The sequence below is a fragment of the Hypanus sabinus genome, chromosome 8, assembly GCF_030144855.1.
Source record: "Hypanus sabinus isolate sHypSab1 chromosome 8, sHypSab1.hap1, whole genome shotgun sequence".
Taxonomy (NCBI): Eukaryota; Metazoa; Chordata; class Chondrichthyes; order Myliobatiformes; family Dasyatidae; genus Hypanus; species Hypanus sabinus.
This window is the reverse complement of record NC_082713.1, coordinates 85,167,111-85,186,609: the sequence shown is the minus strand read 5'-3', so window position 1 is coordinate 85,186,609 and position 19,499 is coordinate 85,167,111. Positions and strand designations below refer to the sequence as shown.

Below are 19,499 nucleotides of genomic sequence, written 5' to 3'. Positions count from 1 at the left end.
CTATAGGAAGGATGTGGAAGCATTGGAAAGGGTACAGAGGAGATTTTCCAGGATGCTGCCTGGTTTAGAGAGTATGGATTATGATCAGAGATTAAGGGAGCTAGGGCTTTACTCTTTGGAGAGGAGGAGAATGAGAGGAGACGTGATAGAGGTGTACAAGATATTAAGAGGAATAGACAGAGTGGACAGCCAACGCCTCTTCCCCAGAGCACCACTGCTCAGTACAAGAGGACATGGCTTTAAGTTAAGGGGAGGGAAGTTCAAGGGGGATATTAGAGGAAGGTTTTTCACTCAGAGAGTGGTTGGTGCGTGGAATGCACTGCCTGAGTCAGTGGTGGAGGCAGACACACTAGTGAAGTTTAAGAGACTACTAGACGGGTATATGGAGGAATTTAAGGTGGGGGGTTATATAATTTAAGGTGGTGGCAGGGTTTGAGGGTCAGCACAACATTGTGGGCCGAAGGGCCTGTAATGTCCTGTACTATTCTATGCTCTGTAATGCCTCAGCATTACATCGTTGTTTCTAGACCTCTCGAAATGAATGTTAATATTGCACTGACCTTCCTCACCACCAACTCGACCTGCAAGTTAACCTTTAGGGAATCCTGCACAATGACTCCCAAGTCCCTTTACACCTCAGATTTTTGAATATTCCCCCAGTTCAGAAAACAGTCAACACTTTTATTCCTTCTACTAAAATGCATGACCATACACTTCCTGACACTACATTCCATCTGCCCACTCTCCTAATTTGTCTAAGTCCTTCTGTACCTCTATGGCTTCTTCAACACGACCTACTCCTCCAACTATCTTTGTTTCGTCCATAAACTTGGCACAAAGCCATCAATTGTTATCCAGCTCACTGACATACAAGGTAAAAAGAAGTGGTTCCAACACAGACCCCTGTGGAACAGCAACAGCCAGCCAGAAAAGGCTCCCTTTGTTCCCACTCTGCCTCCTGCCAATCAGCCACTGCTTTATCCAAATACACAACACCCACTAATACTCTTTTGTCTATCCTGGGTGTTATTTCCTTCGAGATATATTAAAAGAGAGATGAAAGTGGATATTGGACAAAATTTGTCAGACAAGATTTTCCTTTGAGCAAACCATGCTGACTTTGGCCTATTTTATCATATGCCTCCAAGTACCCTGAAACTTCATTCTTTACAATTGACTTCACTGAGGTTAAGTTAACTAGCCAGTAATTTCCTTTCCTCTGCCTCTTTCCCCTCCTGAAGAGTACAGTGACATTTGCAATTTTCCAGTCCTCTGGCATCATATCAGAGTCCAGTGATTCTTGACATCATTACTAGTACATCCACAATCTCTTTAGCTACCTCTTTCAGAACCCTCAGATGTAGTCCATTTGGTCCAGCTTCAGACCTTTCAGCTTCCCAACCTTCTCCCTAGGAATAGCAAATGCACTCACTTCTGCCCTCTGACACTCTTGAACTTCCAGCATACTACTCGGAACTTTCACAGTGAAGATTGATGCAAAAATACTTATTTAGTTTGTCACTATTTCACTGTCCCACATCATTGCCTTTCCAGTGTCATTTTCCAGCAGTCCAATATCCACTCTCGTCTCTCTAAAATATCTGAAAAAAAACTTTTGATACTCTCTGATACTATTGGCTAGGTCACCTTCATAGTTCATTTTTTTTTGTTTCTTATAGCTTGTTTTAATTGCCTTCTGTTGCATTGTAAAGGTTCCCAGTCCTCTAATTTCTCACTAATTCTAGCTCTATTATATGACTACATGGTTTTATTTTAGGTGTCTACGGCCTCCTCTTGTGCCATGATGAGGCAACCTCAGGGTGGAGGAGCAACACCTTATATTCCATCTGGGTAACCTCCAACCTCTTAGCAAGGATATTGACTTCTCCTTCTGGTCAAACCCCCCCCCCCCCACCTTATATTCATCACTCTGCCCTCTTACATCTTTGCACCTGCCTATCAAATTCCCATAGATCTCCTCCTCTTTCCCTTTCTCCTACCATTCCTACCCATATGGCTTCACCTATCAACTTCTAGCTATCCCTCTTCCACTGCCCCCACCTTTTTATTCTGGCCTCTTCCCCCTTACTTTCTGGTCCTGAAGAAAGGTCTCGGCCTGAAATGTCGAAGGTTTGCTCATTTCCATGGATGCTGCTTGACCTGATAAGTTGCTTTGTTTTACGTGCTCTGCTTTTCATCCACACCCCAAGGATGTGCAAGTTGGTTAGTTAATTGGTCACAGTAAAACGCCCATAGTCTGTAATGACTGGAAGAATCTGTGGAGGTTTATGGGAATGTGGGCAGAATAAAATGGGATTACTGGGAAAGGATGCTTGATTGTCAGCATGGCTCTAGTGGGCCAAAGTGTCTGTTTCTGTACTATATGACTTTATAACTGTACGTACATGTTTATAGTGCCCAGGGTGGGGTAGCACGTCCACCTTTGGTCCTCACCTGCAACCCAGCTCTCTACTGTAGCTCCAAGTAAATGCAACAGTGGCCTCACCCTGGTACACTGCTTCAACAGGTGGGCTAAACCGGGTGAGCGTAGCTGGGAACCTCCAACCCCAGTGAGATAGGGATATGCCTACCCCAGCATGTGAAGTTAGTTCCAGCAGACTGGGCGAATGAGATCAACTGCAAGATTCACGGCCAAGAAGGCAGTGCTGCAATTCTTCATGGAGAATGAAGGGCGTGACAAGGCACAGAAGGTGTCATGCCGGGGAAGTCTCCAGTTGTGATGAGTTTTTGTAGCACTGGATCAAGATTTTTGAGGTCGGGAGAGTGGAACTGCCCCAGCACAATAGCCTTTTCACTATAAAACTCCTCCCTCAGAGGTAACGTCATTGTCGGAAACGACAGATAACCAATATGTTTACGACATACTCACTCAAAGTTCTTGCCAATATTAAAACTTCTGTTTCCTCAAAAAATCACAAAATAGTGTTCAGCAGAATCAGCAAACCATTAAATATGAAACACATGAAATTAGAATTAACTTACTTGAGTATCATGTTCATTGTATCATTCCGATCTTTACCTTGGAAAGGTAATGTACCAGTCAGCATCTCAAACTAAAAAGTAAAAGCAAAATAATGACATTGACACTGAAGCTATATCAAGCTTCAATATTTATAGTGAATGTAATTATCTTCCTTAATCACTAACAGTGTAATAATTACTACATAAATAATGACATCAGCACAGCATGTTTAGATATGACATATATAGGACACTAGCAGTTAGCAAGACACTATTACAGCTCGGGGAGTCGGAGTTCGGAGTTCAATTCTGACATTATCTGTAAGGACTCTTTACGTCCTCCCTGTGGAATGTGTGGGTTTTCTCCGGGTGCTCCAGTTTCCTCCCAATGACAAAAGACGCACAGATTAGTAGGTTAACTGGCCATTGTAAATTAACCTGTGATTAGAAAAAGGTTAAATCAGAGTTTGCAGGGCAGAGTGGCTTAGAGGGCAGAAGGGCCTATTCTGCATTGTATCTCAATGAATAAATACAAATGTGATAAACTATAAACATACTGATAGCATAAAAATATGTGCATTTCATTACTAACTTCATGGTTCCATCTTTAATGGGAAATAATTCATTATTATTTTCCCAGAGAGTTTGCACTTCCAATTAAGCAATGCTCTGAAACAGCTCAACTTTGCCAGGGTGCTAAAGTTGGTCTAGTCTGTAACCCAAGCATTCAGGAAAATTAGAACCACAGCCAACTAGGGATTCCACACTAGAAGTGCAAACCCTTTGCTCAGCATAAACAATTCAAGTTTCCAACCAAAATTTCCATAAAGGTTTTGCCTTCTACCCAACGTATACCAATACATCCAAATAGAGTGAGTGACATACAAATGGAACTAAACTGATTTTATTAATACCAGAATAGACAGCCATTTTCATCAATCAAAGCACCAAAGAGAACAATACTAAGTTAAAGCAAAATCTCACACATACCATTAGCACACCAAATGACCACCAATCTGCACTCTGTGTGTGACCTCTCCTGTTTACTACTTCTGGTGCCATGTACTCCACAGTACCACAAAATGAGTATGCCTTCTTTTCTTGGTCAACTGATTCTTTACTTAGCCCAAAATCTATAAACAAAATAATGTCAAAATGTGAATACTTTGTGCATTAACAGCTTTCAACTCTTTCAAGCGTCACAACTGATTAAACATGAATTATGACTAGATTAAAGATCCAGATGCTACTTACTGTTGGTATTGATTATGATGTGAGTTAGGGAGGTTATGTCAGTTAGGAAAAGACAAGGTATTTTTATTTGCCCTTTACTAAAATTAGCCTATATAACACTACAAGAGAAACATTATGTGCCAAACTTTACCAAGTGACTTTTGGTGAGCATGAATTTAAAAAAAACATGCCGTAACAATACAGCAACTACATGGAAAGTAAGTTCCAATATTTCTTACGTACAAAATAATTTCTAAATTCAACAGCGATTTCCTCACTTACAGACCTTAGTCAGTTCAGATTAGCAACAACACTTCCTCACATGTCCATCAGCACGGGTGCATCACAAGGCAGTGTGCTTAGCCCCATGTTCTACTCACTTTATACTTATGACTGTATGGCTACGCACAGCTTCAAAGCCATATTTAAGTTTGCTGACATCACTGTCATTGACCGAATCAAAGGTGGTGACAAAACAGTATATAGGGAGTGTTTGAAAATCTAGCTAAGTGGTGCCACAACCTCTTACTCAGTATCAACAAGACAAAAGAACTTCAGGCAGAGGAAGCCAGAGGCCACGAGCCAGTCCTCATTGGAGGATCAGAAGTGGCGAAGCTCAGCAACTTAAAATTCTCAGTGTTAACATTTCAGATTACCTGTCCTCGACCCAACACGCAAGTGCAATAATGAATAAAGCACAGCAGTGCCTCTATTTCCTTAGAAGGTTGCGAAGATTCAGCATTGCATCAAAAACTTTGACAAACCTATATGTGTGTAAGTGTGTGTGTGTGTGTGTTGGAGAGTACTCTGATTAGCTGCATCACAGTTTGAGATGGAAACATCAATGCACTTCAATGGAAAACCCAACAAAAGTAGTGGATATGGCCCAGTCCAGCATGGGTGAAGCCCTCCCCACTACTGAGCACATCTACATACAGCATTTTTCCAGGAAAGCATCATCCATCATCAGGGACTGCCACCACCCAGGCTACACTCTCTTCCTGCTGCTCCTGTAAGGAAGGTGATACAGGGGTCTCAGGACCCACGCCACCAGGTTCAGCAACAGTTAGCACACCTCAGCCATCAAGCTCTTGAACCAGAGGGGATAACTTCACTTGCCCCCATCACTATATTGTTCCCCCAACCTATGGACTGTTTCAAGGACTCTTCATCTCAGGTTCTCAATTTTATTATTTATTTATTATTATTAATGCTATTATTATTTCTTGTATTTGTAGTTTGTTGTCTTTTGCACACTGGTTGGGTGTGACCCTTCACAATTCCATTATGTTAACTGGATTTACTGAGCATGCCCACAAGTATATTGCATCTCAGCATTGTATATGGTGACATATGTATATACGTTCTTTGATAATTAATTTACTTTGAACTTTTGAAGGAAGGGTAGATGACTCACCAATAATTGAGTATTGTAGTTAAAGCTAGCATTAATTCTGACAGGAGTTCACAAAGAAACTGTGATACATATTAGCAATTGCTTGCCTGATGATACTGCTTCATCAAGCACTGACTGTTAAGAGTCTGAAATACAGTATCATGGAGAGGCGGAAGCAAATTCATCTGCAGTTTTCAGAAGAGCGCAGTATACGTACAATATGTAAAAAAACCTGACAAGCCGGATTCCCCTTACAAAGGGCTGGTATGGATAGAATAAGCAGTATAGCCTCCTCATGCTGTTATCATTCAATGGTAATCTAATGAGTAATTCATGTTTTCCAGATTTGACAGCTGCTGATATATCTTTCGTACTGCCACCATGAAGAAAAAGGCAATGGCTTTCTTTTGATTCCATGGCATGAAATTTATTGGGGCAATCTTGAAAAGCTTGTTGGCATTTACTCACATAACTTTTGGCACTTATGAGCTTTTTAATAAAGTCATAGAGACAACAAAAGATAGCAGTATAGAAACCCAATGAAACTGCACCAACCAACAACCACCTTTTTACACTTATCATAAATAAATCACTTTTTCTGCACTTCTCTCCAACTTTCCAAGATTCTACAACTCACAACCACGTAGGGCCAATGTATTGTAGTAAATTAACCTACCAATCAACATGTCTTGTTCAGCAGCTGATAAGTTATTGGTTTCCATCACCCCCATTATACACTACCTCTAGAGTTGCAATAAAGAGGCTTGTTAGTGTCCTTATAGCCCAGAGAGTGGGAAAGGCAAGTTGACAAGTCTTGGACTTTCCCAGTGCCTGCTGCTATACCAGTTATCTAATCCATGTTACAACAGTATTGTAATTTTTCAATAAGATAAACTGTCCAAGACCTACAGGAGACCTCAATATGTATGGAAGATTCCATTTATAGGGTGACAGCCTGGTAGGTCTGGAGAATAATACTATTACAATGAAGTCGAAATGCTATAGTGTTGGGGCACTATGGCCTGGGGTCAGTGATTCACCACTGAGGATGAAGCTGCCCCCTGGAGCTCCACTGGACCTCTCTGATCGGTGAGACTGTGCCCAACAGCACACAAAAGGAAATGATAGAATTTCAATGACATGCAGTTGCTGAGCTTCAACTTTGGAAGATCTACCATGTCTCAGTATCAAAAATACTGCCACCTGAAAAACAGCTTACAAACGGAAAGAACATTTCCACCTACCTGTGCTGAATATATTTGATGTGGATACTGGTCAACTGAAAGGCTAACCATTTTAATTATGGTTCGAGCCAACAGTAATGCTGACAGAGTTCATAGAGACCTCATGATACATCTTACTTGCAACTACTTGTCTGGTGTTAATGTTTCATTGACTAGGTATTGATAACTTTTGCCTCCAAGGCTCATTAAGACATTCTGCAAAGTCTGGGAAAATGATCGCTTTGAACAATTCCAGGGAGTTGTGTAAGGGTGTCCATCACACAGGTGCAATGGCTGCAGTGGGTGGTCATTTCAGTAATGTCACATGGTCAACTTTACCCAGCAAAACAAGGAAGTGTTAAGTAGAATAAATAAAATGCATGTGGAATAAAAATACTTGCAATTCATCAGCTCATTATCTTAAAAGAGTCAGATACAACAGGCAGCTTAGGATCTTTTCCTGCTTTTGTTTAAATCATAAGACAATGATTTAACACAATTTTGATCAACTAACTTATTTATAATGTGATTCCTTCCATTAATTCCTACCATTGGAGCTTGAGTTTTAAAAGTCAAAATGAATAGGGGTTAGTTATATGAATTTGTGACTGTATCCTTCCCTGTTGATAACCTCTATAGACAGGATCTTTTTAAATCATGTACTACCTAAATGGATTGACAGTGACAGTTTATTTAATATTTATTGAGAAAGAAGTAAAAGAAAGGTATTTATAGCTATGTCATTTATTGGCAGGTTTGCTTAAGTTCCCTCCATTTTCATATAAAATACTGCAGCCTGGATTCAAACTACATCAGTAGCAAATTGAATCTGAATACTTCTGCCACATGTCTAAACCAAATCCTAGACAGCATTCCTTTAAAAACATGTCAAAACAATTGACAAACAAGAGAAAACCTGCAGATGCTGGAAATCCGAGCAATACACACAAAATGCTGGAAGAACTCAGCAGGCCAAACAGCATCAATGGAAAAAAGTACAGTCAACATTTTGGGCCCAAGCACTTTGGCAGGACTGGAGAAAAAAAGCTGAGGAGTAGATTTAAAAGGTGGGGGGAAGACAGAGAGAACCACCAGGTGATAGGTGAAACCTGGAGGGGGAGGGATGAAGTAAAGAGCTGGGAGGGACCCTAAACAGTCCTTCCACATGAGGCGACACTTCACCTGTGAGTTTGTTGGGTTCATTTACTGTGCTCAGTGCTCCTGGTGTGGCCTCCTGTACATTGGTGAGACCCAACATAGATTGGGAGACTGCTTCACTAAGCATCTATGCTCCATCCGCCAAAACAAGCGGGTTCTCCCAGTGGCCACCCATTTTAATTCCACTTCCCATTCCAATATGTCCTCCACTTATATTCTGTTTGGGTAGCCTCCAACCTGATGGCATGAACGTCGATTTCTCAAACTTCCGGTAATGCAACCCCCTCCCCCCATGCACCATTTCCCATCTCCTTTTCCCTTTCTCACCAATCAACTTCCCAGCTCTTTACTTCATCCTTCCCCCTCCAGGTTTCGCCTATCATCTGGTGGCTCTCTCTTCCCTCCCCCCATCTTTTAAATCTGCTCCTCAGCTTTTTTTTCTATGAAGGGTTTCGGTCCAAAACGTCAACTGTACATTTTTCCATAGATGCTGCCTGGCCTGCTGCACTCTGCAGCACTTTGTGTGTTGTTCAAAACATTTGGTCACCTTTCAATTAGTTCATTTATGTAAACAATTATCCATATAACTGATGCATTGGTTGATGAATGTACCTACCTGTTAACTTGATATGTCCTCCTTCATCAAGTAAAATGCTGAAATTAAAATTCACAATCTCCAATACATGTACACAAGTTTGAATGAATACTAAAACATATCAGCATATTCATAATTTTATTGGTAAATATTTATGAACAATCAATAATGTATATCAGTCTATATTAATATTACTTCAATTTGGAATTAAAATTTCAAACCGCAATCTGTTAATATACACAGTATTTATCAGTAAAATAATTACTAAATGTGCAAGTTTACTGTTTTAATATATATAGAGAACATTATTAAAAATATACAATATAAATATTAAAAAATTGATTTACTTTTCTGGCTTTAGATCTCTGTACACTATTCCCAAGCTGTGCAGGTGATCCAAAGCAAGGGCCAATTCTGCGAGGTAGAACTTGACATCTTCCTCAGTAAACATGACCTAAATGAGAATCTATATTGTTTTTATCAGTTTCTAAGACCTTAGAACATTAAACTGTACATCTATAAGCACAAGAGTAAAACAGTTTTAATCAAGAATATATTTGATCTTCTTTCCCTAGCCAAATGCTCCTGACAGAGGCACAAATGTGATTTAATTGTGATAACAACAGAATGAAATATATACAGCCCCCATAACTGAGAGTGGATGGAAATGAAAAGAGAAGCAGGACAAAAAAATTACATTTTTCCTTGGTACAAAAATAACAGGAAATAAATCTGAACTCTCACCTCTTTGGATAAACGTGTAAATACATCCCCTCCTCTGAGGAAATCTAAGATTAGATAAAGTTTTCCTTCAGTCTGAAAGGCTGAAATGGAAAGTACCAATTTGAGCAAAGATGTACCAAATTTATTTTATAACAGCAGCAGATTTAAAACAAAATAGTGTTTTAATTCTCAACATTTAATATTTGCTAGAATATCCACAAATCATCAATTGCCCATAAAGAAACAAAGGGCAAAACCACTTGGAGGAAGTGGGGGTCCCAACCAAAATGCTTTAATTCATTTTGTGTCATCAATTACCATGCAATTCGTTGCAATTTTGAAGCAAGATAAAAACTCATCTGGATGGCGCCTCACGAAGTATCCAACCAGATTACAAAATATTCATTCAATGTCACTCAACCGGTTACTAGTTAGGCACCCTACCAAAGCTTTGCATTCTAACCCTGCTAATTTTAACATTACTGAAAACCGACAAATGTTAACACTTTTAAGTTAAAAGTATATGTATAAAGTTTAAAAAGATCTGAAAATTGGATTTTGATAAAAATTGTAATTTCAGGTAAATGCTGAAAAACATCAGAGTAGACTGTAGTCTTTGGGAAACCTTAGTTGAATATTCAAAAAGTTGTCCTAAAATGACCAATAAGTGAGATGAAAACATAACATTTCTAGTCTGTGACTTTTTATCAAAACCAGGAACAGCTAGGAAAGAAGCATGTTTGAAGTGGTGTCCAAATGGTGCTAATGTGGCAACACATAGTGAAATAGATTAGATTACAAAAAAAAATGGGAGAGATGGAAGAAAGGGAATGTGTGGGATATTATGAAAACCTATGAATACTACCTAACATAGTGTTGGTGCAGTTAGAAAGAGGATGGTGAAGGCTTGTTTCATCAGATCTGATGTTTGCATCAGATCTATCTCAAGGAGGTGAAGAGAAAAAGAGAAAAATGCTGCAACTATAACATGCAAAACTCAATGTTTGATTGTATGGAAAAATCCAGCAGGTGAGAAACATCTGCAGTGGGAGAAAACCAGGCAGTTCTGATACAAACTGGGAAGACTGGTCATTTGAAATGGTTGAATTCAATGTTTTGTCCCAAGAGGTGAAATAGGATTAGTTGAAAGACAAGATTGTGTTCATTGAGTTTAAGTTTGAATTCATTGAAATTGTGGAATAAGATAGGCACCTGAATGGGAATATGATAGAGAATCAAGACAAGAGAAATGAAATCTGGTGCTGTCATCATGGACCAGAACCGCACATTGCTTCTTAGTGGGCAGTGTCTTTGGATTGAGCACGACAACGTGCTTCCACTCTAATTCTGTGGTGCACAAGGTGACTTGTGAAGCCAATGTGGAACCTAATGATGAGGCAGGAGTGGCTGAAAGCCCAGGCAGTATTTGTTAGGTGGTGTTTTACTTCTGTCGTTTACATGGGAGTTTCCACGTGTTCATGACACATGCACTCAAGGTCTTCAGTGCCATCCCAGATGTTTCTTCTCCATTTTGAATCAGCTCAGGCCAGGGACTCCCAAGGAATCAATGGGAATAATGCATTTTTTTTGTTTTGAAGAAGGCTTTGAGAATATTCTTGCATCTTTCCTCTGTCCATATAGTAAACTCTACTATTAATTCTTTTCGGGTGGGGTTGTGGGGGGCGTCTGTTGCAGAGTCGGATGACAGGCACACAGATGATACAGTTAGCCCAATAGTGCAATTTAAATAGAGCCCCACTGCTGGGGATGTTGTCTGGAATCTCTCCTGTCCAGCTGACCATAATACTGTGCTGGGTTTTGAGGTCTTAAGACCATAAGATATTCGAGCAGAATTGGGTCATCTCTGTTTCCCCATGGTTGATCCATTTTCCCTCTCAGCCCCAATCTCCTGCCTTCCCCCTATCCCTTCATGCCCTGACCAATCAAAATCCAATCAATCTTTGCCTTAAAAGTACATAAACACCTGGCCTCCACAGCTGCCTGTGGCAACAAATTCCACACATACACCACTCTCTGGCTGAAGAAATTCTTCCTTATCTCCGTTCTAAAAGGATACCCCTTTATTCTGAGGATGTGTCCTCTGGTCTTAGACACTCCCACCATAAGAACCATCCTCTCCACATCAACTCTATCAAGGCATTCCACCATTTGCTAGGTTTCAATGAGGTCAGCCCTCATTCTTCTGAATTCCAGCCATCAGAAGCTCTTCAAATGACAAGCCGTTCTATCCTGGAATCATTTTTGTGAACCTCCTTTGAACCCTCTCCAGTTTCAGCACATCCTTTCTAAGATGAGAGGCCTAAAACGGCTCACAATACTCCCAAGTAAAGCCTCACTAATGCTTTATAAAATCTCAACATTACATCCTTGCTTCTATATTCTCTTGAAATAAATGCAAACATTGCATTTGCCTTCTTCACCACAGACTCTACCTGCAAATTAACCTTTATGGAATCTTGCACAAGGACTCTTGTACCTTTGTGAGTCAGATTTTTGTATTTTCTCTCCATTTAGAAAATAGTCAACCCTTTCACTTCTTCTACCAAAGGGTATGATCATACACATCCTGACACCATACTCCACCTACCACTTCTTTGCCCATTCATCTAATCTGTCTAAATTCTCTGTAGCCTCTCTACTTCCTCAGAACTACCAGCCTCTCCACCTATCTTTGCATTGTCTGCAAACTTTGCAACAAAGCCAGATCAACCAAGTCATTGATATATAACATAAAAAAATCATCTCACAGTTACCAAACCTACAAGAGGACATGTTATCTTAGATCTGGTCCTGTGCAATGAGACAGGTACAATTAATGACCTTGTAGTTAGGGATCCTCTTGGAAAAAGTGATCACAGTATGATTGACTTCTCAAAACAAATGGAGAGTGCAAGAGTCCAATCTAAAACCAATGTATTATGCCTAAACAATGGAGACTACAATGGGATGAGGGAGGATTTGGCCAGTGTAGACTGGGAACGCAGGCTATATGGTGGGACAGTTGAGGAACAGTGGAGGACTTTCAAAGAGATTTCTCACAGTACTCAACAAAAGTATATTCCAGTTAAAAGCAAGGACAGTAAGGTTGGAGAGGTGGAGAGAGCTAACCTTGGATAACTAAAGAAATAAAAGGAGGCAACAAATTGAAAGCTCATGTATACAAAATCACTAAGAGTAGTGGGAACCTAGAAGATTGGGAAAACTTTAAAAAGCAACAAAGTGTGGCGACCCATTTCCTGGCGCATCCGAACCGACTCACAATTAGATAGCCTACGGGGGTTTGCGAGCACAGAGCTTTGGAGCCTCTTCGCCATGGGGGGCCGGTTGAGGGAGGCTTAAAAGTGAGGCTGAAGTTTTCGAATAAAGTTTTTTCCTTCGACTGCAGTTGCCGACTCCGTGTCGTACTTTTAGCGCTGCGTGTAGCACACCGCTACAATTGGTGACCCCGACGGTCCAAACGATTTTTGGACCAGAAATGACCGACGCCGTCTCTGTTCATGCGGTTTCGTTGAAACTGCCGGGTTTCTGGACACAGCGCCCGGACCTATGGTTCCAGCAAGCCGAAGCCCAATTCCACGTTCGCCAGATCACCTCAGAAGACACCCGCTACTACTACGTGGTGAGCTCCCTCGACCAGGACACAGCGGCCCAGGTCGAGGAGTTCGTACAGTCGGCAGACGGCAAGTACACGGAATTCAAAGCCCTGCTCCTCAGGACTTTCGGACTCCCACGGCGCGAGCGGGCTGCCCGTTTACTGCACCTGGATGGCTTGGGCGACAGACCTCCATCGGCTTTAATGAATGAGATGTTGTCTCTGGCCGACGGACACACATGCCTCATGTTTGAGCAGGCATTCCTGGAGCAGCTGCCCGAGGACATACGCCTGCTGCTATCCAACGCGGATTTCAGTGACCCCCGGAAGGTGGCAGCCCGGGCGGACTTGCTGTGGAACGCCAAAAAGGTGAGCGGGGCGTCCATTGCACAGATCTCCCAGCCACGCTCCCGGCAGCAAACCAGTCCAGGCCCAGCCGCAGAGCCCGCCAACCCCCGGCCCAATGAACACTGGTGCTTCTACCACCAGCGGTGGGGCGCAGAAGCCCGCCGTTGTCGCCCGCCCTGCAAGTTCCCGGGAAACGCCAGGGCCAGCCGCCGCTGATGGCTACGGCGGCTGGCCATAGGGATAGCCTCCTGTATGTGTGGGATAGAAGGTCGGGACGCCGGTTTTTGGTCGATACTGGGGCTGAGATCAGCGTTTTACCTCCGACGAGTTACGACACCCGCAGCAGGGCACTGGCTCCCCCCCCTGAGGGCCGTGAATGGCAGCACAGTAAGGACCTATGGCACCCATCAGGTGCAGCTACAGTTCGGCTCCAGCCAGTTCACATGGGACTTCACACTGGCCGCCGTAGCCCAACCGCTTCTGGGTGCGGATTTTTTGCGGGCTCACAGCCTACTGGTCGACCTGCCCAGGAAGAGACTGGTACACGCCGAGACCTTTCAGACGTTCTCCCTGGGTGCAGCCCAGTTGCCAGCCCCTCACCTCGGCTCCATCACGCTGTCCAACAACGACTTCACCAGGGTCCTGGCGGAGTTCCCATCGGTTCTGGCACCGCAGTTCACAGCGGCCATGCCCAGGCACGGCGTACAGCACCACATCCCGACCCAGGGACCACCCCTCCATGCCCGCGCTCGGCGGCTTCCCCCGGACAAGCTCCGACTGGCGAAGGAAGAGTTCCAGAGGATGGAGGAATTGGGGATCATCCGGCGGTCCGACAGCCCATGAGCCTCCCCCCTGCACATGGTGCCCAAAGCGACGGGGGGCTGGAGACCGTGCGGCGACTACCGCAGGCTGAACGAGGCTACCACACCGGACCGCTACCCTGTGCCGCACATTCAGGACTTTGCAGCAAACCTGCACGGCGCACGGATCTTCTCCAAGGTAGACCTCGTCCGAGGGTACCATCAAATCCCGATGCATCCTGACGACGTCCCCAAAACGGCTCTCATCACCCCTTTCGGCCTTTTCGAGTTCCTCCGCATGCCGTTCGGCCTGAAGAATGCCGCACAGACGTTCCAGCGGTTAATGGACGCGGTGGGACGGGACCTGGACTTCGCGTTCATCTATTTGGATGACATCCTCATAGCCAGCGGCAGTCGTCAGGAGCATCTGTCCCACCTCCGTCAACTCTGCGCCCGACTGAGTGAGTACGGTCTTAACAATCAACCCCACCAAATGCCAGTTCGGACTCGATACCATTGACTTCCTGGGCCACAGGATTACTAAAGACGGGGCAACCCCTCTGCCCGCTAACGTAGATGCGGTCCACCTCTTTCCCCGACCCACCACGATCAAAGGCCTTCAGGAATTCGTAGGTATGGTCAATTTCTACCGCCGCTTCCTCCCTTCAGCTGCCCGGATCATGCGCCCCCTGTTCGCCCTGATGTCGAGTCCAAGCAAGGACATTACCTGGGACGAGGAGTCCGCCGCCGCTTTCGTTCAAACGAAGGAAGCTTTGACAGACGCCGCAATGCTAGTACATCCCAGAATGGACGCCCCTACCGCCCTCACAGTGGACGCATCAAACACGGCAGTCGGTGGGGTGCTGGAGCAACTCATCACAGGTCGCTGGCAACCCCTGGCGTTTTTCAGCAAACACCTGCGACCACCCGAGCTTAAGTACAGTGCTTTCGACCGGGAACTGTCGGCGCTCTACCTGGCAATCCGGCATTTCAGGTACTTCCTAGAAGGTCGGCCCTTCACCGCGTTCACGGACCACAAACCGCTTACCTTTGCGTTTACGAAAGCGTCCGACCCCTGGTCGTCCCGCCAGCAACGCCACCTGTCCTACATCTCTGAATACACAACGGATGTCCGGCAAGTCTCGGGTAAGGACAATGTGGTGGCGGATGCGCTCTCTCGCCCTACCGTTCATGCCCTTTCCCAAGGGGTAGACTTTGAGGCACTGGCAGAGGCGCAGCAGGCGGATGAGGAGATTCCGAGTTACAGAACCGCAGTCTCCGGTTTGCAGCTCCAGGACCTCCCCGTAGGCCCAGGTGAGAGGACCCTACTCTGTGACGTCGCCACCGGCCAGCCCCATCCAGTCGTCCCGACAGCATGGCGGCGCCGCGTTTTCAACTCCATTCATAACTTGGCGCATCCCTCCATCCAGACAACTGTCTGGATGGTTTCCAGCAGGTTCGTTTGGCACAGACTCCGCAAACAGGTCAGTGAATGGGCCAAAACGTGCATGCACTGCCAGACGGCCAAGGTGCAGCGGCACACCAAAGCCCCACCGCAGCAGTTCCATCCCGCCCACCGGCGTTTCGACCACATTCATGTGGATATCGTGGGCCCCCTGCCAGTGTCGCGCGGAGCGCAGCACCTCCTGACTATCGTGGACCGGTTCACAAGATGGCCAGAGGCGGTCCCGCTCACCGACACCACCTCCGAATCTTGCACCCGAGCCCTGATCGCCACCTGGATATCTCGCTTTGGTGTACCAGCCCACATTACCTCCGACAGAGGCGCCCAGTTCACCTCCAGCCTGTGGTCAGCTATGGCCAGCCTTTTGGGGACTCAGCTGCACCACACAACTGCCTACCACCCACAGTCGAACGGGCTAGTGGAGCGTTTCCACCGTCACCTGAAGTCGGCCCTCATGGCCCGCCTGTGAGGAGCCAACTGGGCGGACGAGCTTCCCTGGGTCCTACTCGGCATCCGCACAGCGCCCAAGGACGACCTGCACGCCTCGTCGGCCGAGTTGGTATACGGCGCACTCCTGGTCGTCCCCGGGGAGTTCCTACCAGCCCCAAGGGGGCAAGAGGAAGAACCCGCAGCAGTCCTGGGCAGACTACGCGAGAAGCTCGGTAACCTGGCCCCCATACCCACTTCACAGCACGGGCGGCACCCGACCTGCGTACCCAAAGACCTACAGAACTGTAAGTTTGTGTTTGTACGAAGGGGCGGGCATCGGCCGCCGCTGCAGCGGCCATACGAGGGGCCGTTTATGGTGCTCCGGAACAACGGGTCCACATTCGTGCTGGACGTTGGGGGGAAAGAGGAGGTTTTCACGGTGGACCGCCTCAAACCGGCCCATGTGGACCTGGCGCAACCGGCCGAGTTTCCGGCGCCTCGGCGCAGAGGCCGACCTCCCAAGCAGGTTCTGGCCCAGACTGTGGACATTGCGGGGTGTATCGCCGGTTCTGGGGAGGGGTTATGTGGCGACCCATTTCCTGGCGCATCCGAACCGACTCACAATTAGATAGCCTACGGGGGTTTGCGAGCACACAGCTTTGGAGCCTCTGCGCCATGGGGGGCCGGTTGAGGGAGGCTTATAAGTGAGGCTGAAGTTTTCGAATAAAGTTTTTTCCTTCGACTGCAGTTACCGACTCCGTGTCGTAATTTTAGCGCTGCGTGTAGCACACCGCTACAAAAGTACCATTAAATGAGCAATACAGAAAGGGAAGCTAGATTATGAAAATACACCAGCACAAAATATAAAAACGGATAGTAATTTTTTTTTTAATTATGTAAAGCGGAAAGGGGTGGCTAAAGTGAATGTAGGCCCCTTGGAGGACGAGAAGGGGGAATTGATATTGGGTAATGAAGAAATGGCCAAGTGAATGACTATTTTATATCAATCTTCACAGTGGAGGACGCATCTAACATGCCAAAGGGAGATGTTACGGATGCGGTTGGAGGTGAGGACCTCAATACAGAAGTAGTGCTGAGCAAGCTTGTGGGCCTGAAGATAGTTAAGTTCCCTGATCCTGATGGAATGCATCCCAGGATACTGAGAGAAATGGCAGAAGTTATAGTAGAGGCTTTAGTGATAATTTACCAAAATTCTCAGGACTCTGGGCAGGTCCCAGTAGATTGGAAGACGGCAAATGTCACGTCACTGTTCAAAAATTGATGTATTTAAGTCAGGTAACATAGGCCAGATAGATTAACATCTGTAGTTGGGAAAATGCTTGAAGTTATCATTAAAGAAGAAATAGCGGGGTATCTGGAAAGAAATAGATCCATCAGACAGAGTCAGCATGGATTCAGCAAAGGCAGGTCCTGTTTGACAAACTTACTGGAGTTCGTTGAGCGCACTGGACAGAGGGGAAGAGATGGATGTTACTTACTTGGATTTCCAGAAAGTGTTCAATAAGTTGCCACATAAAATACTTACCCATAAGATTAAGGATGCATAGAGTTAGAGTGATGTGTCAGCATGGACAGAGGACTGGTTAACTAATAGAAAGCAGGCAGTTGGGATACATTGGTGTTACTCTGGTTGGTAATCAGTGGTGAGCTGTGTGCCACAGGGGTCGGTGCTAGGCCTGCAAAACTGGTCACAATATACATTAACGATCTGGAACAGGGGGCTGAGTATAGTGAGTTTGATGATGATACTAAATTGAGTGGAAAAGCAAATTGTGCAGAAGATATGGAGAGTCTGCAGAGAAATATAGATAGATTAAGTGAGTGGGCAAGGGTCTGGCAGATGGAGTACAATGTTGGTAAATGCGAGGTTATCCACTTTCGAAGGAAAAATGAAACAGATTATTCTTTAAATGGTTAAAAAAAATTGCAGCATGCTGCTGTGCAGAGGGACTTAGGAGTGCTTGTGTATGAATCACAAAACATTGGTTTGCAGGTGCAGCCAGAAGGCAAATGGAATATTGGCCTTCATTGCTAGAGGGACTGAAATTAAGAGCAGGGAGGTTATGCTGCAACTGTACAGGGTACTGGTGAGGCCACACCTGGAGTATTGTGTGCAGTTCTGGTCTCCTTACTTGAAGAAGGATATACTGGCTTTGGAGGTGGTGCAGAGGAGGTTAACCAAGTTGATTTCAGAGATAAGGAGGTTAGTGTATGAGGAGAGATTGAGTCACCTGGGACTGTACTCATCGAAAATCAGAAGTATGGGAGATCTTATAGAAACATATAAAATTATGCAAGGTATAGATAAGATAGAGGCAGAAAAGTTGTTTCCACTGGTAGGTGAAATGAAAACTAGGGCACATTGCATCAAGATTCAGGGGAGTAGATTTAGATGGAGATGAGGACGAACTTCTTTTCTCAAAGTGGTGAATCTGTGGAATTCTCTGCCCGTGAAGCAGTGGAGGCTACCTTAGTTGGATAGATAGAGCATAGTAGGGGAATTAAGGGTTATGGAGATGAGTCCATAGTCAGATCAGCCATGATCTTATTGAATAGTGGAGCAAGCTAGAGGGGACTGATGGCCTACGCCTGCTCCTATTTCTTATGTAGACCCCTGAACCACCACCAAGTTACCAGCAGCCAACCAGAAAAGGTCCCATTAGTCCCACTCTTTGCCTCCATGCTAGAATCTTTCCTGTAATTCCACTACAGGAAATTACTCAGACATTGGAGTTAATTATTAAGGATGAGGTCTCAGGGTACTTGGAGATATGATAAAATAGGCCATAGTCAGCATGGTTTTCTTTAAGGGAAGATCTTGCCTGACAAACCTGTAGTAATTTTTTGAAGAAAAAGCAAGCAGGATAGACAAAGCTTTTAATTTCATCCTTCTCCCTCATCCATCCACCTTCCCTCTCACTGATCTCATCTATCAACTGCTAACTTGTACTTTCCCCTCTCCCTTCACCTTTTTATTCAACTTCTGCCCCCTTCCTTTCCAGTCCCGATGAAGGGTCTCTGTGCGAATCGTTGACTGTTATTCTCTTCTGAAGATGCTGCCTAACTTGCTGAGTTCCTCTAGCATTTTGTCAAGATTTCCAGCATCCGTGGAATCTCGAATATGTGCAAATGACTTCGCTTCCTGTGGAAACTTCAGATTCCCCTAGGTGCTTCAGTTTCCTCTGACACACTAAAGACTGGCTGGTAAATTCACTGGATGGTGTAAATTGTTCCAAATGTGCAGATGAGTCATAGCAGCAGAATATGATTGGGGGGTTGGGGGGAAGCAAACTGCAGTGTTGACAGTAATGCAGGAATGTAAGGGGGAATGAAGTTTGGTGTACAAATGGATATTTGAAGAACAGCAGAGACTGAGTGAGCTAAAGGGCATGCTTTCATGATTGGTACTATAACTCCTTGAATAAATAGGAGGTGATGAGCATGTGGCAGGGAATAAATTGAAGAAGCAGGAAAATACAAGAGAATAACAACTGATGGGAACTGGTATAGACC

At 44.8% G+C, this 19,499-nt stretch overlaps 1 protein-coding gene across 5 annotated transcripts in view; it reads right to left on the bottom strand.

Moving 5' to 3' along the window:
* Positions 1–19,499, bottom strand: part of LOC132398279 (ribosomal protein S6 kinase alpha-6) — a 174,906-nt gene that overhangs the window by 84,580 nt on the left and 70,827 nt on the right. For all 5 annotated transcript variants that reach the window (XM_059977463.1, XM_059977465.1, XM_059977467.1 and 2 more), the window contains 5 exons: positions 9,332–9,411; positions 8,935–9,041; positions 8,609–8,646; positions 3,973–4,115; positions 3,004–3,074 (listed from right to left, as the gene is read on the bottom strand). In XM_059977463.1, the coding sequence (XP_059833446.1) occupies positions 3,004–3,074; positions 3,973–4,115; positions 8,609–8,646; positions 8,935–9,041; positions 9,332–9,411 (439 nt within the window). The remainder of the gene's footprint in view (positions 1–3,003; positions 3,075–3,972; positions 4,116–8,608; positions 8,647–8,934; positions 9,042–9,331; positions 9,412–19,499) is intronic.